Raw genomic sequence first — 26912 nt, 5'->3', positions numbered from 1 at the left:
TTGCTCAAACGCTTTGAGTTGCAACTTAAGGAGAAGTTAAAATTCAATAGGAGAATGAGAGCAAATCTGGATAATTCCTTATTAGAAGATTTTCATTTTTTTTAAACATTTTCATATAATCTTTTATTGTTTAAAAAAGGGGCAGAAGGAAACACATTATTGGAAGGCTGATTCTACTGAATTTTTTATACCCCTAGGCTTTCTGCAAAAGATTTTATAAACGTTTTTTATAAAAACTTATTTATAGTTGGAGCATTAACTACCCATATCTTACTATTTTTAAAAATTTCTATATAATATTTGACTTCTTTAGGAATGTTGATAATTTTCTTCTACTTGATGGCCCTTTGATTACTTTCAAGATAATTCATAGTGTATCTCCCTACTTTGTATCATTAAGAAAAAGTACAGAATAAGTAATTCACAGTATTAATCCCTCTTCCATAAAACAGTAAAGCATTGCTTCCCCTTGTAATCCCCAGAGTAACGTCCAGCATCCAGCAGCAATCATGGCCAGAGAAGCTGGAATTTTTTACTGGAGACAGTTCTTTGGTTACTCTCCCTTCACCAATCTATGATATGATTTTCCAGGATGTTGCATATAAAATTGATGTTCCATATCTTCTGGCCAAACTCTTTTTTTCATAGATGTGGACATTGGGGCCATGAAGGATGAGGCAACTTTTCTAGAGTTCACATGACTAGTTAGTATCCAGAGCCGGCACTGGGCTACTGTCCTCTTGTGATCTTGAACTCCTTTCCTTCTTGCCCATCACACGATCCACTGGAGAGAATGTAATTCACACAGCGTATATGCATTTGGAACTCATCTCTTCTGCATTCAGTTAATTATGTCAAAATGGTTGGCTTGACCTCTAGGAATTTTCTCTTTTCACCTTTGTATGTTGAGAGCTTAGTGTATTAAATCTGTAAAACTTTGTATCTCAAAACGTTACGTATAATCTGTAGCACTCCTATGCCACCTTCACTTAATTGTTACTGTGATGGAGGAGCCTTCCTAATTCAACTAGGAATGAGTGGTAAAAAAACATTAGAGGGTGGCCAAAGTTTGAGCTTGTTGTCTTGATACATTGAACACTAGACTGGAGTGCTGTATGAGATCGTGGGAGTAGCTTAGGGAGTGATCTGTATCTTTGAGGTGTCTTGTGGCAGAACATAGTGCTTAGTGTATACATCAACATGGCTCTAGGGCTGTTACTCTAGCCTCCTTTGCACATTTCCGTGCAATTTGATTCTAGGCGTGGTTAGTGGAAAAGGTTTTCAAGTGGCCAAAGCATTAAAATATATTAATTTTTATAGTAATTTATAATTGTAACATATATAATTATGAAATATATTTTACTGTAAGGAAATTTGCCATTTAAAATTAATAGAAATTTTGAAAAATATAGAAGGAAAGACATTCTCTATCTTTGCATCTAACTACAGTGTTGATGTGTGTTTCTTCCATCCTTTGATTTAGGTAAAATACCTATTTTCTGATAAAACTGGAACTCTCACATGCAATATCATGAACTTCAAGAAGTGTAGCATTGCTGGAGTAACCTATGGGTAAGCATGTTTATCGCTTACTAAACATTTGATTCGTATTTTTACAACAAAGAAGTTTAGTTTTAGCCGCTTAGCCAAATGCCTTCTTGATATTTTCGAAGGATATTTATAAGGGATTTAGATATGTAATTGCTACTGAATGTATTTAAAATTTAACGGATCCCAACTTTGAACAGTTAACCAGTTTATTCTGCAAATATTTACCTAGTTAGAAATCCCTGGATTTAATGCTATACATTGAATTTTAAAACTTTAATTCTATAAATGTAAATTCTAGAATTTATAGTTATAATTTAATAATTATAAATGTCTTACTCGTATTTTGACTTGAATGCCTGTCTTTTTTTTTAATCAATCTTTAGTTGATATGTAACATTATTAGTTTCAGATGTACAACATAATGATTCAGTGTTGGTATATACTACAAAATGTTCACCACTAGAGGTCTACTTATGACTGTCATCACATATGGTTAAACAATTTATTTTTTCTTGTGATGCAAATTTAAGGTCTATTCTTTTAGCAACTTTCAAATATGCAATATAATATTTATTATAAACTATGGTCTCAATGTTGTATGTCAATTCCCATGTTACTTATTTTAAGGGAGTTTTGTACCTTTTGCTCCTTTCACCTGTTTAGTCCCTCTCTACCCCCTGCCTCTGGCAACCACTAACTTTGTATCTATGCTCTGTATCTATGAGCTGCTGTTGCCTTTTTTTTTTTTTTTTTGAGTGCACATTTAAGTAAGATTATATGGTATTTGTCTTTCTGTGTCTGACCTGTTTCACTTAGCATAATACCCTCAAGGTCTATCCATATTGTCACAAATGGCAAGATTTCCTTTTTATGGCTGGATGATATTCTATTGTATGTATGTACCACATTTTCTTTATCCATTGATCTACTGATAGACTGAGGTTTTTTTCTATATCTTGACTATTGTCAGTAATGCTGCAGTGAACATGGAGTGCATGTATCATTGAGTTAATATTTTCATTTTCTTTGGATAAATACCCAGAATTGGAATAGCTGGGTCATATGGTAGTTCTATTTTTAATTTTTTGAGGACCTCCATACCATTTTCCATAGCAGCTGTAAAAATTTACATTCCCACCAAAAGCATACAAGAGTTCCATACCTTTGACAACATTTGTTATTTCTTCTAACCATTTTATCAGGTAGGAGGTGATATTTCGTTAGGGTTTTGATTTTCATTTCCCTGATGATTAGTGATGTTGAACACCTCTCTATGTATCTGTTGATCATCTGTATATCTTCTTTGGGAAAATGTTTACTCAGATCTGCCCACTTTTAATCAGATTGGCTTTTTTTTTTTTTTTTGCTATTTATATGTATCTATGTATAGGATATTAAATTAACCCCTTACCAGATATAAGATCCATAATTATTTTCTCCCATAGGTACGTTGCCTTTTCATTTTGTTGATTTCCTTTGCTATACAGAAACTTTTTAGTTTGATGTAGTCCCACACTTGTTTATTTTTGCTTTTGCTGCCTTTGCTTTTGGTGTCAGATCAAAAACATCATTATCAAGACCAGTGTCAAGGAGTTTACTACCTATATTTTCTTCTAGGGTTTTTATGGTTTCAGGTCTAACATTGAAGTCTTTAGTCCATTTTGAGTTAATTTTTGTATATAGTATAAGATAGTGGTGCAGTTTGTTTATTTTGCATGTAGCTGGCAAGTGTTCTCATTTATTGAAGAGATTGTCTCTTCCCCATTAAGTATTCTTGGCACTTTAATCAGAAATTAACTGACCCTTAGTGTGTGGATTTTATTTTGGGCTCCCTTTTTATGCCAATATGGTACTACTTTGATTAGTATTAGTCTGAAATCAGACTGTGTGATGCCCCTAGCTTTGTTTTTGTTTCTCAAGCTTCCTTTGGCAATTTGGATCTTTGTAGTTCCATATAAATTAGAATTGTTTTTTCTATTTCTGTGAAAAATGCTGTTGGAATTTTGGCAGGGATTGGATTGACTCTGTAGATTGCTTTGTGTAGTATAGACATTTTGACAATATAAATTCTAGTCTACAAGCATGAGTATCTTTCCATTTATTTTATCTTCAGTTTCTTTCATGTCTTACAGTTTTCAGTGTACAGTTTTTTTATCTCCTTGCTTAAATTGATTCCAAGGTATTTTTTTGGATGCAACTATAAATGGGATTTTTAAAATTTCTTTTCTGATAGTTCATTATTAATGTATAGAAATACAACAGACCTTTCTGCATTGATTTTTATCCTACAGCTATACTAAATTCATTTATTCTAAGAGTTATTTGTTTATTCTTTTTTTTAAAAAGATTTTTTATTTTATTTACTTTGAGAAAGAGACAGTGAGAGAGAGCATGAACGAGGAGAAGGTCAGAGAGAGAAGCAGACTCCCCATGGAGCTGGGAGTCCGATGCGGGACTCGATCCCGGGACTCCAGGATCATGACCTGAGCCGAAGGCAGTCGTCCAACCAACTGAGCCACCCAGGCATCCCTATTTGTTTATTCTTTAGGGTTTTCTATATATAGTATCATGTTATCTCTAAATAGTGACAGTTTTACTTATATCTGGTTTGGGAGGCTTTCATTTTTCTTGCCTGATTGCTGTGACTAGGACATCTGGTGCTGTGTTGAAAAAAAGTGGCAAAAGTGGGCACCTTTTTCTTCCCAATCTTAGAGGAAAAGCTTTTAGCTTTTCACTAATGACTATGATGTTAGTTGTGGGCTTGTCATATATGGTCTTTATTACGTTGATATATATTCCCTCTATACCCACTTTGATGAGAGTTTTTATCATAAATGGATGTTGAATTTTTGTTTAATGCTCTTTTTGCAGGTAGTGTAATGGTCATGTGATTTTTATCTTCCATTGTGTTAATGTGGTGTGTCATATTGATTGAGTGCAGATATTGGACCATCCCTTATCCCTGGAATAAGTCTCAGTGGAGCATGGTGTATGATTTTTTTTTTTTTTTTTTTTCTGCTTCAAAGCACCAGAAAGTGGTGCTTTTTTTTTTTTTTTTTTTTAATTTATTTTTTATTTTCAGCATAACAGTATTCATTATTTTTCACCACACCCAGTGCTCCATGCAATTCGTGCCCTTTATAATACCCACCACCTAGTACCCCAACCTCCCACCCCCCACCCCTTCAAAACCCTCAGATTGTTTTTCAGAGTCCATAGTCTCTCATGGTTCACCTCCCCTTCCAATTTCCCCCAACTCCCTTCTCCTCTCTAACTCCCCATGTCTTCCATGCTATTTGTTATGCTCCACAAATAAGTGAAACCATATGATAATTGACTCTCTCTGCTTGACTTATTTCACTCAGCATAATAATCTCTTCCAGTCCCGTCCATGTTGCTACAAAAGTTGTGTATTGGTCCTTTCTTTTTTTTTTTTTTTTTTTTTATAAACATATATTTTTATCCCCAGGGGTACAGGTCTGTGAATCACCAGGTTTACACACTTCACAGCACTCACCAAAGCACATACCCTCCGCAATGTCCATAATCCCACCCCCTTCTCCCAAACCCCCTCCCCCCAGCAACCCTCAGTTTGTTTTGTGAGATTAAGAGTCACTTATGGTTTGTCTCCCTCCCAATCCCATCTTGTTTCATTTATTCTTCTCCTACCCACTTAAGCCTCCATGTTGCATCACCACTTCCTCATATCAGGGAGATCATATGATAGTTGTCTTTCTCTGCTTGACTTATTTCGCTAAGCATGATACGCTCTAGTTCCATCCATGTTGTCGCAAATGGCAAGATTTCATTTCTTTTGATGATTTTTTAAATGTATTGCTGAATTCACTTTTCTATTATTTTGCTAAGGATGTTTGCACTTGTGTTCATCAGGGATATTGGCCTCTAATTTTCTTTTCTTGCGGTGCCCTTGTCTGATATTTGTATCAGGGTAATGCTGACCTTGTAAAATGAATTTGGGTTTCTCTCTGTTGTTGGGAAGACTTTGATAAGGATTGGTATTCTCATTGAATGTTTGGGAGAATTCACCAATGAAGCTGTCTGAACCTGACTTTTGACTGTTGGGAGGTTATTCATTACTGACTTAATCTCCTTATTAATAATCAGTCTAAGATTTTCTGTTTTATCATGATTCAGTCTTCATCTGTATGTTTCTAGGAATTTATCCATTTCTTTTTTTTTTTTTTAAGATTTTTATTTATTTATTTGACAGAGAGATCACAAGTAGGCAGGGAGGCAGGCAGAGAGAGAGAAGGGGAAGCAGGCTCCCTGCTGAGCAGAGAGCCAGATGTAGGGCTTGATCCCAGGACTGTGAGCCAAAGACAGAGGCTTAAGTCATTGAGCTACCCAGGAACCCCGGAATTCATCCATTTCTTATAGGTTTTCCAGGGTATATAATTGTTCATAGTAGTGTCTTATGATCTGTTATATTTCTGTGTTACTAGTTATAATTTCTCTTCTTTTATTTCTGATTTTGAGTCCTCTTTTTTTTTTTTTTTTTTCCTTGATGACTCTAGCTAAAGGTTTGTCAATTTTGTTTATCTTTTCCAAGTACCGGCTGTTAGTTTCCCTGATGTTTTCTATTGTCTTTTTTCCCCTCTATTTCATTTATTTCTGCACTAATATTTGCTACTTTCTAACTTATACTAACTTTGGGTTTCATTTCTTCTTTTCTAGTTTTTTTGAGGTGTAAAATTAGGTTGAGATTTTTCTTGATTTTTGATATAGGCATTTGTCACTACTAACTTCCTTCTCAGAACTGATTTTGCTACATCCCTTAAGTTTTACCATACGGTATTTCCATTTTTCCTTTGTCTCAACATATTTTCTGATTTCTCTTTGACCCATTGGTTGCTCAGTAGCATATTGTTTAGTGCCCACATATTTGTGAATTTTCAGCTTCATCCTGGTAATTGCTTTCTGGTCATACCATTATAGTTGGAAATGATGCTTGGTAGGACTTCAGTTTTCTTAAATTTATGAAGACTATTGCATGGTCTCTCTATGATCTATCTTGGAGAATGTTTTTATGTGAGTGCCTCTTTTGATTACAGTTTTGTTACCCCTCTGTTTCCCTCTTTCTGGCAGTCATTTTCCAGAATTGACAAGAGAACCATCGTCAGATGATTTTTGGTAAGTGGGTACTAGCACTTTTTGATGCTTTAGTGGGAAGGAACTATTCTGTATTACATTTTTATCTGAATATTTTGTAAATAAAATTTCATATTTGTTGTCCCAAGAGAAAACCAAATTAAAATTTTAAACATGAATATGATCTTAAAAGTGTAGTAGAACTACAAGAATTTAACAAAAAATAGCAAGTCCTTAGTTTAGTACTTCCCACTCACTTCCCACTTCTTAGCATAATGTCTTCAAAGTTGTAACATACATATTGCAGCATATATCAGGATTTTATTCTCATTAAAGGCTGAATAATATTTCATTGTGCATACCACATTTTGCATATCCATTCATCTGGTGATGGAAATTTGGACTTTTTCTACCTTTTCTAGTGTGATTAATGCTGTTATGAACATTGGTATATAAGTATCTGGTTCTCTGCTTTCAGTTCGTATGCGTATATACCTAGAAGTGGGATTGGTGGGTTGTGTGGTAATTTTAAATTTTGAGGAACCACCAAACTGTTTTCCATAGCAGTTGTACCATTTACATTTCTGTCGGTAGCACACAGTTTTCCCATATATGACACTCGTTAATTTCTGTTTCTTTACTATATATAATAGCCATCCCAGTGGGTGTGAAGTGGTATCTCATTTTGGTTTTGATTTGCATTTCTCTTAGGATTAGTGGTGATATGTGCTCATGTTTTTAGATTTATGTACTAACAAAGCTGATTGATAGGGCTGTGTGTGTAGGGGAGATGGTTTAATTGATGATGGACTGGCTTCCCTATGCAATGATTAGTTAGGACCGACTGTTTTATTAGAGGGTCTCTGGATGTCATCATCTGTATTTCTTGTGAACTGCTCAGTTTTCTTCTCATGAGAAGAACTCTCCAGGCTGTAAATTTGGCTGCATCTGTTATGGGAGCTGAGTGGAGGCAGAGGGCCAGTGATCATACTTATCTGAGTAGAAAGGATTTCACTTAAAACTCCTGTCTTGGGAGAAGTCCCTACCCTATACCTACTTGTCTGCCCAGTGTGGCTGGGTCCATGGTTACTCTGGTTAATCGTCTCTAAATGATAAACCTTCCATGGCTTGCTGGGTGCAAAAGGTTTAGTTAGCTGGCTGCAAGGGATGAAGGAGGGTTCCTGCAGGCTGACTCTTCCTCCAGTGGGCCTGGAGCCCCTCCTGCTTCCCACGCTCCCTTAATTGGACAGCTGCCATTTCCTCAACATTCCCAAGGTTCTGCTGGGGGCATCAGCTTGAGTTCTAGGTGCTTCCTCTTATAAGCTGGTGGTTTCTGCTGTACTGAAACTCTGATATCCAGAGTTCAGACTGACATCACCTTGACTATGGCCACTTCTTCTTTGGCCACTGTCTTTGTCCTGAAGAAGGAGATTCAGGAGGAAGTGGGGATACACGAATATACTTAACCATTCACATTTTCTTCAGTGTGCTAGCACACAGCCATCATAGCAAGCTTCCTTCCTCATAATTATTTGCCTCCTTCTCTCTCCTGCATATGAGCTCTGGCCGTAAATGATTGCACAGATGCAATGCAGTCATTCCTCTTATTTTACTTGCTTTGAGCAGATACTCCAAAGTTTTTCCTGGTAGAAGTTAAACAGACCAAAGTGACAAAGTTTGACCCCTGCCTGTTTCTTCTTTGTAACTATGTCATTGTTTATCACAACTTATAAAATATTTTGCTTATAGTAGGGCTAAATTTTTCTGTCTCAAGGCTTGAAATAATATACAGTATTCCAAATCTTTAGAAGTTGAATATAAATTAATAGGTTTTTTAGGTGTAGATTTTCTTGAAGACAGATTCTTACTAGATTTGTGCTTATTTTAAAGGAACTTCTGAACTGATTAAGTATTTTCTGGTGTCTCTCACAGCCGGATACCTCCTCCCCCTAGTGACTCATGCGACTTTGATGACCCCAGGCTCTTGAAGAACATTGAAGATCATCATGTAAGGCCACCGTTTTGCTTCTTGGATATTACATAGTTTATGGTGCTCTTCTATTCATGTGTATGTATGGTGTCTTGAAATTTGCTATTTTGGACCTTGGGGAAGAGATGCAGTTTTACTTTTCTGGTGTTAGTATTTAAAGAAGTGATCTTAAATAAATGCTATGAGGTTATCACTCTGCATAAGTTAATGAAGCCTGGATTAAATATGTGGTGAAGATAGAAAGTCGCACAGCAAGATTACGATGAGTCTTACCATGGAATTCTCTAACATTGTGGATTTCTTTTTGCTTTTTAAGATTTCTGCAGTACTATATCTTCACAGTTGTGAATCTAAGTGGTCATGCATTTTGAAAAGCAATCTCAGTATGTTTGGACCAGGATAATTTAGGGAAGAAAAGTAAGGCAAAACAACATGTAACATCCTACTGTGTGCTGAACATTTGCTGTGTATTTCCTCTAGCAATTGAGTCACCCCAGAGAAGTGATAGGAAGCTGCATGGCAATATTGAGTTGGCCAAGAGTTGCCAGCAAACAAATCTAGTAATGAGACTCAGAACCTTAGTCTGTTGGATTCTTAACTATGACATCACATTATCTTGACTATTCCAACAACAGGATTAACTATAGGATCGCCTAAATTTGTTTCAAAAGCTACTTGGAAAATTCCAACTTAGAAAAGTAATGATCAAAACATTTTGTAACCAGTTCAATCAGTAGAGATTAGATCTGATTTTTTTTTTTTCTGAAAAAAGTTTTAAAGTGAAATACACATGAGCAAAATTAAAACTTCATCATTTCAAAGTTTTGTTAAGGTACAAATATATTTAATATTTCTCTTAATTCTCAGTGAGGAAATTTCCTTTTCTCCACTGCACTTGCCCATTTGTTGATGCTAGAACCTTCCCAGCCATGGTTCTCAAATGTGAGTGTGTAAGGCACCCACATCCACATGCTGGGGGGCAGCTGCTTCAGCCTCCCGTGATGCTGCTGCAGTGGTCCCAGTCCACACAGTGGGTGCTGCTGAAGTCCATTCTCTGTGTCACACTCACAGGCATGGATGTGGTCTCTTTCTTTGAATTTTAATGTTAGAAGTAGGTCCAGCTACTAGACCAGAGGTTCTCCAAGCAGAAGAGTGGCATCTCAGAGGAAACTTCTGTGGAGGAGGGTAGCTTTAATCAAGGATTTCAGAGGACACATGGGCCTTGTGAGGACTTGCTTTCTGAAAAAGGATTCAGGTACTCTCAAATAGTACTCAGAGAGTGCTTAAGTAGCCTAAATGTATCCATTCAGTTTGGGAGGGAGTGAATGGGAAAGGAGGTAGAAGGCTGTCCTCAAGGCCTGGGAGATTGCTGTTAGTCTCCTTTCATGTTTGTTTTCCTGGCCCAGATCAGTAGGTGAGAAAGGAGCAGAGGAAGTGAGGTGAGCCTAGTGCAAGGGAGTACCTCGGCATCCCAGGGTAGACTCAGGAACAGCAGCACATGAGTGTTTAAATAAGAGACTCATTTGTCTATTCATTCATCTTGGTAGTTTATATCAGTCACCTTGATAAGAACTAGGGAAAGAGAGATAAATAAAAAACATTCAAAGGTTTTAATGGGGGGAACAGATGTAAAATCACTAGGAGCCATTGTATACCTCTGAACCTGGCGATAGGTGTGGTACCACTCCCTGAGAAAATGACGGTTTTCTGTAAAGGAGTTTGATCTCTTTGGTGGGTGTTAGGGCTAATGTAATTGTTGCAATGTGAGCACTGTGGGCACCCATACTAAATGGTATTTGCCTTCACCTAAAGTATGGGGTAGTACAGAAAACCAGTGGACAGAGGGCAAATCTCATTTGGAGAAGAGATCAGTGGGAGACATACTCTATTTACTGCTGGGATCCCATTTTTGGAATCTTGAAATACTGAGTTCAGTTGATTTTATATACACATACAAGACGTGTGCCCTGGGTTTTTTTTTTTTTTTTTAAAGATTTTATTTATTTGACAGACAGAGATCACAGGCAGGCAGAGAGGCAGGCAGAGAGAGAGGAGGAAGCAGGCTCCCCACTGAGCAGAGAGCCCGATGCGGGGCTCGATCCCAGGACCCGAGATCATGACCCGAGCCGAAGGCAGAGGCTTAACCCACTGAGCCACCCAGGCGCCCCGTGCCCTGGGTTTTTGATTGCTGACTACATGCTCTTCTGGAGCCTGTCCTTTCTTGATCTTTGAGTGGAGATCTGAGCTTAGATTAGTATTCCTCTAATGAACATTTCCTGCCCCATGGCCAATGGAAGGCATTTTTGGAAGGAACCCTGCTCTTACAGAAGTTAGTGAGCTCCTTTTTTCTTCCTTTTCCTCCTCACTTTCTACCCTCCTGAGCCAAGGAGCTTGGCTTCTTGACCTTCCAGGGGGAAGGCCATTGAGAGTAGGGGCAGATGCAGCCCTTATGAAAAGGAAGTCCTGACTTAGGTTATCATAAGATCAATGAAAACATAAAGACTTTAAAGGCTAATTTAATAATCTGGACACTCATAGGTCATTAAATGCATAATGGACCCATGGATTAGAGAATTTATTTTCTAATTTTTTAGTAAAAGCCTACTTGCCTAAGTTTAATATTTTTTAAAGCTATGTTAAAAGCCTTCTGAAATGTTCTTCATCTTGGCTACTGCGCGAATTATCCCATTGACATTTAACTTCTAGCTCAATTATTAGCAATGAAGACCACAGGTTACAATATTTTTCTTTCAGAAAATGTGAGATTGGATTAAATGTACCTAATGCACCTTAAATACAGAGCTTGTTACGTAACTTGGTTATTTTACCAAAATATGGTTGAGGAAAGGGAAGAAGCATTTCAGGATTTTAGCCTATGGATATCCCACATTCTTATCTAAATTGTCTTGGGACCATTGACTAAAATTAAAGCATTTGGATCAAGAAAACCTTTACTTTCCTCCCAAGAGAGTACTTCCATCTGCTACAGAATTTTTGTTTTTCCTGGGTCATCATTTTTATTTCCTGGGTCCCTTAAGGGACCCATTGGTCTCTTAAGACTATGTTTCTAGCTTTGTGTCACTGATAGCCAAGACAGAATTTGCTTATTAAAGAATCAACCCATGGAAAATTCAATTTTAAACATGGAGCAGTTGTTTAAAATGGATTACAAGTGCCTTCTTAGCGCAGTAGGCAGTGTTTCAGTCTCATAAAATAGATCACAAACTTCTTATCCATAAGCTGCAAGTGGAGCTTGTCTCCTTTTTCTGGTTTATTACAGAATGTCAGGTTAACTAGAGAACAAAGTTAGAAAGGTTTTGTCTTAGGAATTTTTTTTTTTTTTAATCTCTAGGAATGTTGTCTGGCCTACCACTCAAAGTGGAAACTTAATTTGCGAGTGTGTGCAACTCTCTTTATAGCTCTCAGAATTATTTTCTCTTTGTCTGTAATCAAAGACCTGCTTTCATGTTTCACTGTGGGATGAGGTGATGTGCAGGACTTCATAGTTCACAGATGCAGGAGAAAGTAATCTTTGTTTTTCTTTCCATATACTACATTTTTACATATGCGTTTCTATTTCATTGAATTGTCTGTGGAACTGGTTGTTGCTGATCACCGTTTCCCATCACACAGAGAGAACAATAATCCCAGGTCAATGAATTACCAATGTAAGTCCCATTTTGGAAGTCAAAGTTGTATTTGGGAGCCTTTCAATATTTCCTTTAACTCCTACCGCTGAGGCCTCTACTGCCAAAGACCAGGCCCAAGACTTAATTGTAAAACTGGCCAAGCTTCTTAGAAGGTCTGTATTGGCAGCCTCACAAAATCATCTGCACTGAAGTCTAGTAGGAAGGAGACACTGGGACTAGGGTTGGGGTCTCCTGGGTAGAGGTACCTGAGAACCTGAGACTCCCAGGTTCCTCTGGAACGTGTGGGCCTGCAGAAGTGGTCCACTGCCCTTCATAGAAGATGGTGGCTTCCTCGTGTCCTGTGACCAGGTCTCAGCTAAAGCAGATGTCTTGCCAGAAACTGCTTACCCTCCTCAGGGTCTGTCCCCATCTCCCACCTTAGCCACTAGATCAAGCCTGGGGGCACATTTCAGCATGGCAGACAGGGGCAGGATGGCCCTACCAGTTTGGAAGAGGGATTATTCACTAAAAGGGCTGCAGGGCCTGGTGATCCACATCAGTGAGGACTGGGAGAGACTGAGAGTGGGACGTGATGGAAAGTGGCACAGGGAGAGGATGTTGGAATGTGGGACTCTTCTGTTGCTGGCAGTCGACAGAATGTCCTGTCTTGGAGAGCCAGTTTTCTAAGCTGCTGTGATGACTCTCAGAAACTTGGAGGGAGTGGGGGCCTCTACATAAAAAGAAATTTATTTTCACTGCAGAAAACAGAGTATAAAGAAATTTTTTTTTAATCCCCTAAAACCCTTTTTGTCCTTTGCTGCAAATTACTGTTAACATTTCAACCTATTCCTTTCCATACATGGGGACACCACAGATATTGAGATCACACTGTATGTAATTTTTTAAAATCCTGCCTTCTCAAGAAATTAACATTATGTTCTAAGTGTATCCCCCAAACACTAATAACTGATTTTCCTAGAGACAGTCCCTTTTCACTTCAGCAAAAGATTCCATTACCTGACATCACCGTGGTTGATTTCCAGCCTGTTGGACGAGGTGTGGTTAGATGGCTTGGGAGCTTGGTTCCAGCCATGGTGCTGGTCAGGGGTGTGGATGGAGCCTGACACAGTTTTGGCTAGTGAGATATGAGGAGAGGTTTGCAGGTGGGGAAGGCAATCTGGGATCGAAGTCTAGTTGTCACAGTGCTTTTGGGGAAAATTTCTTAGCATTTTTGTAGTGTAGACCTTGGGGAACTTGAAAATCCTCTAACTTTTTGACTTTACTCAACTATAATTGTGCATGTCCTTTTCCCAGAGGCTGATAAGAGTAGGCATGTGAACAGTTGTGATTTGCTTCCATACAGCTGCTCTTAAATCACATTAACAGGTCAGAGAATAAACAATGAATGTTTTTAAAATACTCGTCACTGTCCATTTGTGACTAAAAAACCCAGGCAAAAACTCTGCAAAAATTAGAAAACACAGAATTGCTTCCTGAATGTGCAAATACAAATCTCTCTAGAATGCATAGCCAGCTGCCTATCAAACAGTGAAAAATTAAAGACTTTGGTGTTAAAATAACCCAAGGACAAGGAGGCCTGGTGTCACCCCTGGCTTTGAACACCCTCCCGAAGTGCTAGCCTGAGTGGGCAAGTGAGAACTCAAGTGTATGTGTTAGAAAAGGAAAGAAAACGTCATCATTTGTGGGTGATAAAATAATTGTCTGCCTTAAAACCCAGGAGAGTCCCCTGAAACTCAGAGGGCCAGCAAGAGGGTAATTACACTTGGACATGAAATTCATTTATCAAATTCAGTGTTTTTACTTACATCTGACTGGACACTTGTGAAACATGATAGAATTAAGATTCTATTCATGATATAAAAAGCAATAGATAAAATGCCTAGTGCAGCGCCTCATGTATGGTGGGCATGGAGATATTTTTTGAATGAATAAAAGATAAGAAGATAGTGTGCCAGCACCTATATACATATTAGATGTGTTAAAAGTCTTTAATAAATAAGCATTCTGTATTCTTAGATGGGCAAACAGCATTAGGACATCCTAGTCTAATCCCAATGAAAATTATAAAGAGAGTGTGTGTGGGGTGGGAGAAATATATTAAATACATATCCAGGATGGCTATTTTTATTTTTTATTTTTATTTTTTAAGGACTAGGCATGGGTTTCACTGCCTTACAGGGTTTAAGCAATGACTAAGGTAAAGAGCAGACATGGTGTAGAGTAGTGAGTGCTAGGACAATGGAAGAGAAAGAACAAGGACTCACCTGTTTGGTCGATCCAACAGAGTCGAGTGCCTTCTGTCTGCAGGGCCCGGGGTTACAGTGGTGAGGAAGGCAGATGACCTGCTAGCGCTCCTGGGTCTTACAGATGTGGGAGGAAGCCTGTGAGTGCAGGAGTGCTTGAAGTGTTGCAACAGGCATGTGCTGGAAGAACCCTGGGGGAAGGGCGCACACCTTGTTCTCGCCTGACCCCAGGCTTAGCACCTCAAGAATGAAGTCCCACTGTTGGTGGGAATGCAGATTGGTACTGTCACTTTGGAAAACAGTGTGGAGATTCCTCAAAAAGTTAAAAATAGAGCCACCCTATGTCCCTGCAATTGCACTACTGGGTATTTGCCCCAAAGACACAGATGTAGTGGAAAGAAGGGCCATATGCACCCTAACATTCATAGCAGCAATGTCCACAATAGCCAAAATGTGGAACAAGCCAAGATGCCCTTCAACAGATGAATGAATAAAGAAGATGTGGTCCATATACACTATGGAACATTACGTCTCCATCAGAAAGGATGAATACCCCCAATGTTTTCATCAACATGGATGGGACTGGAGGAGGTTATGCTAAGTGAAATAAGTCAAACAGAGAAAGGCAATTATCATACGGTTTCACTTATTTGTAGAACATAAGGAATAGCATGGAGGACATTAGGAGAAGGAAGGGAAAAATGAAGGGGTGAGAAATCAGAGTGGGGGACAAACCCTGAGAGACTATGGACTCCAGGAAACAAACTGAGGGTTTTAGAAGGGAGGGGAGTGGGGTTGGGTGAGCCTGGTGATGGTGTCAAGGAGGGCATGGATTGCATGGAGCACTGGGTGTTATACACAAACAATGAATCATGGGACACTACATCAAAAACTAATGATGTACTTTATGGTGACTAACATAACACAATAAAATTTTTTTTAATAAAAAAAAAATGATGTTCCAAAAGCAGAGTGATAGTGGACTTCTCAGATGAAGCACCTGTTGAATTGCAGCCTGGAGGATGAGTAAGAACCGGCTGCAGGGCGGGGGAAGGGATAGCCGCCTGTTTGAGGAGCTGCCAACCAGAGCAGTGGGTGGAGCTTGCGGGACGGAAGTGGGAGGAGGAGCTGGAACCGGATGGGGAGTAGCCGCCAGATCCTGGGGAGCACAGAATCCAGGCTGGGGTCTCAACCTTTGCTCTAGAGGGGGTGGGAAGCCGGCAAAGTGTTCTAAGCCGAGGATGGCGAATCTAACTGCGATGGTTTAACGCATGATCTTGCCCGTATGTCTGCAGCCCACAGCTCCGTGCATACAGGAGTTTCTCACGCTCCTGGCCGTGTGCCACACCGTGGTCCCCGAGAAGGATGGAGATAACATCATCTACCAGGCCTCCTCCCCAGGTGAGGGCCCCGGGCTGGGTGTGCCCCACTGTCCCCTTCTCTGGAGACTTGGGTGTTTGCAGGTACTTGTCAGGTGGTAGGGGGTAGTAGTGTGGCGGCATGCCCTACAAAGACGCCACGGTTTGCCTCTGGCCTCGTGTGGTTTACAGGTTATGGTGACAAGTGATAAAGCCACAGAAAGGTTGTGCTGAGCCCTCCTGACTCTGTAACACTGTGACAGCAAGATGAGACCCTGGCCTTCTTGCATGTCATAGCTGACGACCCTGCACAAGACAAAACTCACAGGGGAGGGAGCGCTGCTTCTCTCTTCACTGTCCACCCAGCGTAGATCTTTCAGCTGCTGGTGGAACTAAGCTGGGTGTTAACTCTTGACCCACTTCCTGGCGCACTGAATCCTCCCAGACTAGAACTGAAACACTGCCTCACTCAGAGAAGAAATTTAGTCAGAAAGTCATGGGAATGTTGCTTAAGTTTCTTAGGGAGAACTTGACCCCCACCGAGAATAGTAGATATGCCATCACTCCTGTCTCCATGACTTTGTTTTGGCTCCTGTCTTCCCACCTAACAGAAGTGCTGCCCCTCAGAACCCTGGTGCTGGGAGTGAGTTGAGTGCCTCCTATATCCTTAACCGAACATGGAGGCCAGGCCTCTCCAACTGCTGTGGGTTTGGTTAACTTGAAAAATAACACAGGCTCGGCAGAAGTCTACCATTACGTGTGATGAGTCAATGCCTCATCAACTCTCTTGACAGATGAAGCTGCGTTGGTGAAGGGAGCTAGGAAGCTGGGTTTTGTCTTCACGGCCAGAACGCCATACTCGGTCATCATAGAAGCAGTGAGTGACAAGCCTGGGCATTTCTTCCCCTTGTGCATCACCGACTTTTTTGAAGACTCTGTGTTTGAAATAACATGTCTGATGGAAACAGGATAGCTACATTCTTTTTTTTTTTTCTGTGAGAAACCAGATCCGTGGTGAAGTTGCTGGTATCACTTGATTCTCTAAGCTTATTCTTGTTGTGTTTGTGTTGCAGGCGTTTTTCTCTCTCGGAGATGCTTCTCCAAAAGTCTTTCATACACTGGTGTGGTTTGTAGTACAGAAGCAAGCAAGCCTGCTCTTTGTTCTGCAGCGGTCAGGGGACTAGCCACATGGGCCACAGGTCCAGAGGGTGGGATCTGCGGCTCTGTCTTTGCGGCCTTGGCACCCAGAGTATTTGCACAGTAGAGCCCTCAGTGCACTGGCTTCCGTCTCCCTGGCTGGGGGAGAAGTGAGTTGGCACTGAAGATCTTTGGCATCTGTAGGAGTTTTTTCTTTTCCCTAGGGCCAAGGGTATATTTGTTTTATGATTGATTTTTGAATTTCCCTGTTCAGGAAGCCTGAGGGAGAAATTTGGTGATAGGAAAAAAAAATGTAAATCAAGAATAACATCCAATAAGGACCCTTGAGGTGGGCAATGGGGTAAATTGCTGGTTAGGATGGGCAAGGTGCTGGCATGTTTAATGCTGACCAGTTAGAGGGGCTGCGTTTTGCTACAGGATGGGTTGATGAGAGCCTGGAGGCAGTTACTGCCATCCTTCCCACCCCTCCATTTGGGACAGATTCATGAATTAGAACAGTTTTTGCCTTCGTGCATCCTTCTATCCCTAGGCCTTGTTAATGCATTTGAAATTCACTTCTAATTTACATAATACATAGTTATTCCCAACTTAGCCGTACTACATTTTTCTCATACTTATATGCAATACCTAGAAAATATCACCTACAGTGTGCCCATTTCTTGGAGCTTTCAGGTTCTTCTGGAGTGCAGAGATCAAATCATAATTATTTTTATTTTAAAGTTTAACAGAGTAACTGACAGGGTATTGAATTTACTTCATAGAAGCTTCTCATAAATGAAGTCTTTACCCCCTTCGGTTTAAGGAGACTTGACATGTGCTATAGGATTTTCTGTCATATGGGTGCTACTCTTTTCTCTGCATTGCGGTGACGGGGACTGAGCGTAGGTGTGGACTGATGGGACACAAGTGGGAAAGATGAGAAGAGCCTGGCTGCTTTTGCTTTGCTCACGGTACTGGATAAATATGGAGATCTAGAGAGAGCCCCCTGGCATTGTCATCATGGCGGTAGATGCTGACCAAAAGTGGATCAACACCTCTTCGTCTTTTTATTAACCTCTTAAGGCCATGTTTCTGGGAGTAAATAAGACTACCTGGTGCATAAGGGTCACAATAATAACTACAAAATCCTGTTTAACTGTAAATACCAGAGTATCCTCAAACCTGCATTCTTAAGGCGGTTACCAGCTTTTTACATGAGGTGGCCCTACTGGTCATCTTAACAGTGAGTCTGTGGGCTACACATGGTTGCAAGGTGGTTGATGGGATAGCGAAGAGGGGTTGGCTCCTGGCAGTCACAGCACTTGTGCCATTGGGCACATTTCTGAATAGGCGTCTCACCAAGTTGGGACAGGCTGAGCGGAATGAACTGGTGGTTGCAGGAGGAGGGGAATAAAGGCCAGTGAAGGCTGGATGAGGTGGGTTGCTGGTTGTATTTCAGGGTGTGTGGAGAAGGGGTAGGGAGTTGTGGTCAGGGCAGTTATGATGGATCGGTGCTGCTGTGTGTCAGTCGTGCACTTGGTAATTTGCGTGTTGCTTCATTCATTGCTTCTCTCAAACCTAGGGGACAGATGCTACCACCATTCCTAAGGAAGCCACACACTTAGTGGCAGACAAAGGATTCAAATTCGTAAGGAATTCCAAAGCCCACATTCTTTCCACTGTGATGTAGTAGGGAAATAGAGAGCAGGTTTGATCAAGGAGTTTGAAAGTGGTACACACATAGTCTAGAATCTTCTGGAAAAAATTGAGAATATTGAGGTTCCAACTTTGAAGAACCTGAAGAAAAATAACATTCGATTAATTGCCCTAGAGTCTTAGGCACATCCATAATCCTTATTTCTAAATCTAAAATCCAAAATCCAAGAAACTTTGAATTCTAAAAGTTTTTCCCCCATATTTGGGGACTTAGGCATTCGGCAGCAAAATGTAACCAGAACTGACATGAGGTCATTTGTGGTCTTAAGAATCTCAGTGTGAATAGTCTTACATTTTGCTGTAGAAAATTGATGAGTTGGATTACAGGGTGTTGCCCCAGAACTCCGTGGGGGAAATTATGGCACATGGTGTATGCATACATTTTTATATAAAATTGTAAAATTTTGAATTCAGAAGCATGACCTGCCCCAGGGTTTTAGGCTGACCTGTGTAGCTTGTGTCCTATGTTTTCGCCTGTTGGAAGGGACTGTGTCAGCCTGCTGTTTGACATTCTAGAGAAGAGTGAGAAGCTTCTACCAGAAGGGGGAGCTATTACCCCATAGGACTGGCTTGTGGGGAAATCGTAGCTGTTGGAAAGGCCTTTTGCAGGAGGGTGGGAAGAGAGAATGAGTTGGAGAGGAGGGAGGGTGGGAGAGGGAATATGTGTATGTACATGTATGTATTATAGAGAGAGGGAGAGAGAGAGAGAGAAAGTCCTGGAGGACTGGGAGATTATGTACAGAGAGGTTTGTGATTGGGGACATGTCGTTTTGAGATTTTAATACTTTGCACCTCAGGTAAGAGCCTGCTTTTCTTCTTTTAGATGGGACAGGAACAGACATTTGGAATCCTTAACGTGCTGGAATTTTCTAGGTATGTTTCTCTTTCATGCAGTTGAAATAAAACTTCCATATATATTTAACAACGTCATCATGGTGTTTGCAAGATTGTATAACATGATTAAATACAGTACCTAAGTATTAAGTTTATTAAATATATCTCCACAAGCCCTCTCCTCTCTGGAACTTGTGACTTTCATTAAAGAAAGTAAAGTAGATCATTTTTCTTTTTTTTTTTTTTTTTTCCAAATGAAACCTTATGCTTCCATATCCTCCTCTTTAGATTTCCAGACCTGCTGTTCTGGCATCGGCAGCTGCAGACATGTCTGCATAGTTTGGAGTATGTGATAGGGCCCTATTTCTGTTGGTCTTTCTTATGTCCCGTGAGGTCCTGCCTCGGGCTCCCTGTGAGCGCTCTCATGCCCAGCCTGGGAAACTGATGAGCAGCAGCTGATAAGATCGGTCCATCCCGTCAGAGACTTTGTCCGAATTGGGCAGTTCTCCTGTATATATTCCAGCTCATTCTTTCCCAGTATGGTTTATTTAATTTAAGACCCAGGAATATTTGTTGAATAATTGGCTTCCCTTGTTATTAAAAAAATTCTTAATGATTTGTATCTTTTCTTAACATTGAACTCAGTGTCAGTACTACAGCAAGGTTCTGTTGCTACCTCAGAATTGTGTTTTCCCATTAGTAAAAGTGGGGTTTTCCAATAACCATTGTTAGACGATTCCCACATTTCCTCTGTCGGCTTTAAAGCTGTTTGAAAAAGATCAATTTTTAACCCTCTTGAGGGAAATGCTTTCTAGCCCTCATCTTTGGTTTTAGGACTGCAAACTTGAGCTTTGGTGGTTCAAGAGCCCTTGAGGATGGGCTTTTAGAGGGAAAGAAGGATGGTTGATAAGAGTAGTGGTTCATATAGGGGAGTAGGGGCAGTGTCCCTGTTTGCAGAGGTAAGGAACACACTAAACGTTGCTTCAGACTTTTGTGTCCCATCTCTTCTGGATGTCCTGGAGACCATGTTATTATGTGACTGTGGTAACTGGGACCAGCAGTTATTAGAGGGATAAGGAGGAGGAAAGGGAATTGGGTTAAAACAGGTGACTATGGATAGAGACATGATACAGTAAAAACTTTCTGGGGGAATACTAGGGAGTTAAAAGGTTGTTTGTAGTTACATCTGTGGTTCTATTTCATTGTAGTTGACTCCTCTATTTTCAGATGCCACTGAATCCTAACAATACTCAGTACTTGGTGGCGGCCTTGCTTTATACATTTAGAAACTGAGATGCTGGGTTAACAACTTTGCTGAGAGAGAATTCAGATCTCGGTCAGACAGAGTGCTGTCGGTTAGGATGTGGGGATTTACACAAAGCTGGGAAAGAATATCCTTCAGTCTTAGGAGCTAAGAGTCCATTGGGAATCCTCTTATGGGGTGGGCATTCTGGGGCCCACTGTGGTTGGGATGTGTTTCAGGAGGATGAAATGTCTGCAAAAGGCGTGGGACAGAAGATGTAGAGAAAGAGCATGCTGTGTCTTCTGGTGTGTGGGAGGCCTGCAGGTGCATGGGAGGACTCGTAGGGGATGAGGCCTGGCTGCAGAGATGTGTGGAGGTCAGTAAGAACTGGAATCTGTAGGCAGTGGGGAGTCATTGAAGATTATGAGTGAGCATGGGTTGTTATGAAAGAAGAGTGCAGAAGTGTCCATGGTGGAGAGGGGAGGGCAGTAATAAGGCACACCTCAGTGCTGAGTCCGGAGTGAGTGTTCTAGGAATTTCTAATGTTTTTCTACTCCAGTTAACAGAAGACACAAGGGGATTTTGGACTAAGTGGATTTATAGTGAAGCTTCCCCTCTGCTCCTTACTGGGCGGATTACTAAAATTTTGAGCTGTAAAATAACACTTTCACAGAGTATTATAAGGAGTGAGTTAAATGTGCATAATAGAGGGTCAAATAGTCCATTTCTGTTCTCCTGCTATAAATAGCTATGCCAGGGAGTTTCCATGGGAGGGAAAAATAGGCTTATGTCCATTATATATAAATAAAAAGAGTAGGCAATATCCAGTTAAAGCCCAGCTCTGAAGAAAAAGGTAAGGAAAATGGAGCTTTGCCATTTTTAGGGCTCTCAGATCATCTTTTGATTTGTTGGGTGCTTAATCATGGGGCATGTGTCCTATCATTACAGACCAATGTTGACTGACTCTCTCTCTCTTTTCTTACTCCCAAAGTGACAGAAAAAGAATGTCTGTGATTGTTCGGACTCCTTCCGGCCAACTGCGGCTCTACTGTAAGGGGGCTGTAAGTACTGGCTAAGTACTTGTGGGGCGCCCTCGGCAGCTCCGGTGTTCTGTTGTCCCCATCCTGCCCTGAGAGTTTACTCAAGGTCGAAGGGCTCTTTCGGATTGATCTTAAAATTGACCTGGTAGTAAAAGTCCTCTGAAGATTGTCGTGGTTCAGGCCAGCGTGACAGTGGCAGCCTACGGAAAGCTTGCTTTTAGCCAGCAGTTGGTTTCAGAAACAGCAGTTTGCTGTGTCATGCGGAATCCTTGCTGCATGACTTCTGAGTCTCGTTTACCGCTAGTGGGTTCTGACTTTGGGAAGATAGAATGATTCACATGGACCTGTGATAATCTTTTTAGTACCCTGAGATGGTGCATGTGCGCATGTGTGTGTACACGTGTTCACTAGCAGCTTTTCTTAGTTGTTGTGGTTTGTCATCACTTCAGCGGTTGGAAGCGGTTGTTCTGAGCTGTGTTCTTCAGTGTGTCTTAACTAAACTGGGTTCGGTGCCTCATGGGCTGTGTACCTCCTGGCCAGGGGCTCCTGCAGGGTCAGGAGGCAAGAGTGTATTTGAGCAATTTAGGATGTGCTTGTTACCCTTTCCACTTCTGCATAAAGGTATTATAAATGTGGGCATGTATTTTGCAAATTTGTATAAATGTAGGCACCATTGTCCCTGATAATTCTCTTGACACTTTTGGTTCTCCCCAAAAAGTGTTTGTTTGGACACATTGATACCCGATTCATTTTCCAAAGCTCATGACTTACTCTGGCCAATACTATTTATGCTTGCCACTCAAGTATTCTCATTCACACTGGATAAGCATCATTAAAACAAAGTTAGGTTTAGGATGCAGACTGGAAGGTTTATTTAAAGGATAGCCAGTCACAGTGTTTCTCTATTTTAAAGGATAATGTCATTTTTGAGAGACTCTCAAAAGATTCAAAATACATGGAGGAAACGCTGTGCCATCTGGAATATTTTGCCACGGAAGGTAAGTGAAATTTGGAAATGTTGTTTTTAACCGTCGAAGTTGTATTTTCATGTGTTTGTGGCTGATGCTTCAGGGAAGCAGTTGTTTTCTGAATGAACAGTGTGTGTTTCGTGCAGCCCTTGGCTTCCTCATAGGATATACATTCCTAGTGCCCCCCCCAACGCCCCTCCCACCGTGTTCTGTGCCTATGACAGTGACAGGATGTGTGCCAGAGTCCACACTCCGCCGACTCCTCACCAGGAGTACGGACGGAACAGGCAGGCTAGCTCATGACCCGTACCATCATTTTGCAGTTATTGTTCCCCTTCTCAGGAAACTCATGAGGTTATTATCCCTGTCCTTCTTTTGTTATCCCTATGACACTGCCTTACCATGAACAATAATTTGTGGAGTCCACAGAGACTAAGAAAGGAGTTCTCTGAAAGGCCTCAAATAACACTGATGTCAGGGTTTCCAGAAAGGGGACGTGATGAAAGCTGGAGCCTGGCCAGAGTGCCCACTGCCGCTTTTTCACCTTCCTGCATCCCTAGGGCCATGCGTGTGTGTGTGTGTGTGTGTGCGCGCGCGCGCGCATACATGTGTACCTGCTGGAAAGCCCAGGTCGTCCACATGATGGCCCACTGGGCTTTTATTGCCATCTCGAAATGTACCCAGTGCCCCCTCTACTTGCTGGTGCCTGTTCCTTGTACATGCGCATGGGGGCCATGCCCAGCTCCTGTGCTTCTCTCTGTGGGGAGTTCACTCTGTGGCTTCCACGTACTCTCAGATTTATACACACAGTGGTTTACAGCAAAATGTGCTGGAGTTGTTCTCCAAGTGCCCTTTTTAGATGCATGAAAGTTGAATTAGAATGACCCAAAAAGCAGACAGTTTCTTTAATTTTTTTGACCATGCTGTTTGAAAATGCACCACATGATTTCACCTGGGAGGGAGTGTATCCTGCTTGCTTGGGTCTCTGGATACACTGGGGCTGTTTTGCAGGCTTGAGGACTCTGTGTGTGGCTTACGCCGACCTCTCTGAGCATGAGTATGAGGAGTGGCTGAAAGTCTATCAAGAAGCCAGCACGATACTGAAAGACCGAGCTCAGCGGTTGGAAGAGTGCTATGAGATCATAGAGAAGGTAACTATCTGCGAGGCAGCTGTTGCATGCCCAATGGGGGGCTCCACCGAGCAGAGAACAGTCTTTGGACAGGAACTGTTTCACTCTATAGCCATGTACCCTCTTCCTGTACGAATCTCAACCATTATTAGCTTTTAACGAGGTCTTTTTTTGCTTTAAGAAACACTTAGTTTTTATGGGCTACCTGGAAGCTGGAACCACCTTTAGCTAAAGCATTAATGGTATCTTACGAAGTATCAGGTCAAAGACAGTGTCAATGACTCTCAGGGTTTACCTAAGATTAGCCTTCATGAGATCACTCACCTTACTGAGTTACAGGAGCATTCAGTATGTGTCGGCTGCTTGGACTTTGTTCATTCTAAGCATTTTCACACTTACTCTAATAGTAGCTACCTTTGCCGTTGCTACTCCGTATTGCTCACTCTGCCTTTTGTTGCTGTGCCGGGCCTTTGCAGTTTATCCCAAAGCCCTATGTAGCTTTCTAGGTATTGAATTCCCTCAAATCTGGCAGCTGGATTTCACCTTTTTTCTGGTTCATGTCTGCAACCATTGGCCCATTCTTTTTTTGGTTCCTCGAAATCTGAAATCATTAGCTTTTCTCATTCTGTGTGTGTGTGTGGGTTTAATAACTCTTTGCTTTTATTAATAGTCCATTGTTGTTTGGGTTTTATATTTACTTGTCACTTTAATGGAATTTGATTGGAGTAGAACGGAATTCAAGTGTTTATTTGCTCTGCTTTACTAGAAATAAGCAAAATTACTTTTAGAATCAGAAAACGATTGCATAGATGATGGGCCTGTGTGGCACCAAGCAGTGGTAGTTCTGTTTTCCCACAGTTGGGTAATCAAGCTATGGCGCCCTATCCTGGGTGGGGCCTCAGGGGGCCTCAGGGGACGTAGGTGCTGTGTGCAGGGGCTCTGGAATCTGCCGGGCCAGCAGGCAAGGTACGGGCTGCCAAGGACCCTCCACCTCCCCATGCATCCACATCCATCCTCACTGTGAGCTGGTCTCCGTGGGCCTGGAAGAAGTTTAATAGGGGCAACATTTGATAGTTCCTCAGTCTTTTTTTTTTTTTTTTTAAATAGTTCCTCAATCTTAAGATACTTTGATATTCTCATCTCTGGCTGTTGAAATGTTAGCATCAGCTGTCCCTTAGTCTTGTGTCTCAGATGAGTGTTATCATCTAGAATCAGTTTTTCTCCTGTGTTAACTGTAACATAATATGTATGTTACCTATCAGTGGGGTGAGAGGGGAAGTCTCACCTCCTGTGAATATCTTCAGGTTATCTTGCCCATATGCTTTACTGCTAGGTGACTTCTACTCTAACATGCCCATGGTCCAAGAAATAAATGATGAATGCTGGGTTGCCTATGTGTTTCGGGTAGTTCTAATATTGCAGATAGTTTTAGAATGCTGCACATCAAGAGATCACTAATTACCTACAAGCAAAGGTTTAGTGCAGAGGAAATAAGAGAACTGTTGGACCATTTTGGCTGCCTTTTGGGGTCAGTTTTGTCCTTGATGTTGCTCTTAAGTATGTACCAGTCTGTAATTGAAATTCTTTTTCAATCTAGAATTTACTGTTACTTGGAGCCACAGCCATAGAAGACCGCCTTCAGGCAGGCGTTCCAGAAACCATAGCAACTCTACTGAAGGCAGAAATTAAAATCTGGGTGTTGACAGGAGATAAACAAGAAACTGCAATTAATATAGGTAATTAATTTTAAAATTTCCTGATGTTGGTTTTGTATTGTTTTTAAAGTGTCTGGTAGAAGTGCCTGAGGCTTCCTCAAATCCATTGACAGATGATGTTTTAAGGCCAAGAAAAGTTTACCTAAATCAAATGAGGATGCTTTTGTGAGAGTTATGTGTCTGGGATGAACATTAAAACTCTATCTCCCTGAATTGTATTAAACACACTTATATAAGATACAGAATTCAAGACTTGACAAATTTTTCTTACTGTTTTCCTCACAAAATTGTAGTCTGAGACTACGATCATCTTTTCACTAAGTTTAATATGCATTATAATTTTAAATAATTATAGCTACTTGAATGATTTTTACCAACTACTGGATCTTCTAAGAGTGTGTCTCTTCCTTTCCCTTCCTGTCTGGGTTTGTAAACTCTTTGCTTGCTAAATAAACATCATGGAAATGAAAATTGGAGAAAGGGAATTTTAAGTCCAGATAACTTACAGGAATGTTAAAGAGGAACATTTTGAGTTTGAAAAGAGTTGAAATGACCAATTTTAGAAGATCTGATTTTGGTCATTGCAGTTGCTTTCAAGTTACCTGGTGCTTCTAGCCCCATTACAGCATAAGAAGCCCCGGTGCATATGTGACCAAATGAGTGTGTAAGGACCGCATGACTTATAACGTATTTACAGAAGTAGACCGTGTCACAACTCCCTGCAGAAAGAACACACTGGAACCTCCAAATTTAAGTGACTCCTGCCCTATTGGGAGCATTCTCCTTGGAATATTATTAGTTGAATCCAGAAGTACCCCTTTCCTTAAGCCTTCTCTTTTGAAGTGGCCCAGGCTCTCAGATAACCTCCATAGTAGACTGATACCTCCTCTCTGCAGTGAATGTTGTTTTTGGTTTAATAGGTAAGAGTCATTTAATCATTTTTTTGGCAAGGTTGTAGCTAGTCACTTGCAATCTGGGCTCCCACACGAGTGCAGTCAAAGTCATAGGTGAATGACATGTGACTCATGAGCAGTCTTGGAAGCTCAGGTACAGACTTTGTCTATGGATTTGTGTTGTCTTCCAAATGCATGTTTCTGGACAAAAGTGAACAGTGTTTCTGGGTGGATCCCTCACTACTGCTGGGAAATAAAAACCCAGAGTGTACAGCCTTTTAGTGATGTCAGCAATATTTTGTAAAATGAGGGTAAACACCTGTTTTTGGTACACT

At 40.9% G+C, this 26912-nt stretch overlaps 1 protein-coding gene across 1 annotated transcript in view; it reads left to right on the top strand.

The window, feature by feature from the left end:
- ATP8A2 (ATPase phospholipid transporting 8A2) overlaps positions 1–26912 on the top strand; it is a gene marked incomplete at its 5' end in the record, with an annotated part of 618696 nt that overhangs the window by 174415 nt on the left and 417369 nt on the right. Inside the window, 10 exons of the mRNA XM_082700943.1 lie at positions 1484–1572; positions 6658–6702; positions 8593–8668; positions 15839–15944; positions 16696–16778; positions 19578–19627; positions 21823–21892; positions 22785–22869; positions 23851–23990; positions 25567–25705. Of these exons, the coding sequence (XP_082557069.1) occupies positions 1484–1572; positions 6658–6702; positions 8593–8668; positions 15839–15944; positions 16696–16778; positions 19578–19627; positions 21823–21892; positions 22785–22869; positions 23851–23990; positions 25567–25705 (883 nt within the window). The remainder of the gene's footprint in view (positions 1–1483; positions 1573–6657; positions 6703–8592; positions 8669–15838; positions 15945–16695; positions 16779–19577; positions 19628–21822; positions 21893–22784; positions 22870–23850; positions 23991–25566; positions 25706–26912) is intronic.

This window comes from Mustela nivalis (assembly GCF_964662115.1).
Source record: "Mustela nivalis genome assembly, chromosome: 15".
In the NCBI taxonomy this organism is placed as follows: Eukaryota; Metazoa; Chordata; class Mammalia; order Carnivora; family Mustelidae; genus Mustela; species Mustela nivalis.
Note: the sequence above shows the minus strand (reverse complement) of the source record. Positions and strands in the feature narration are given on the sequence as shown.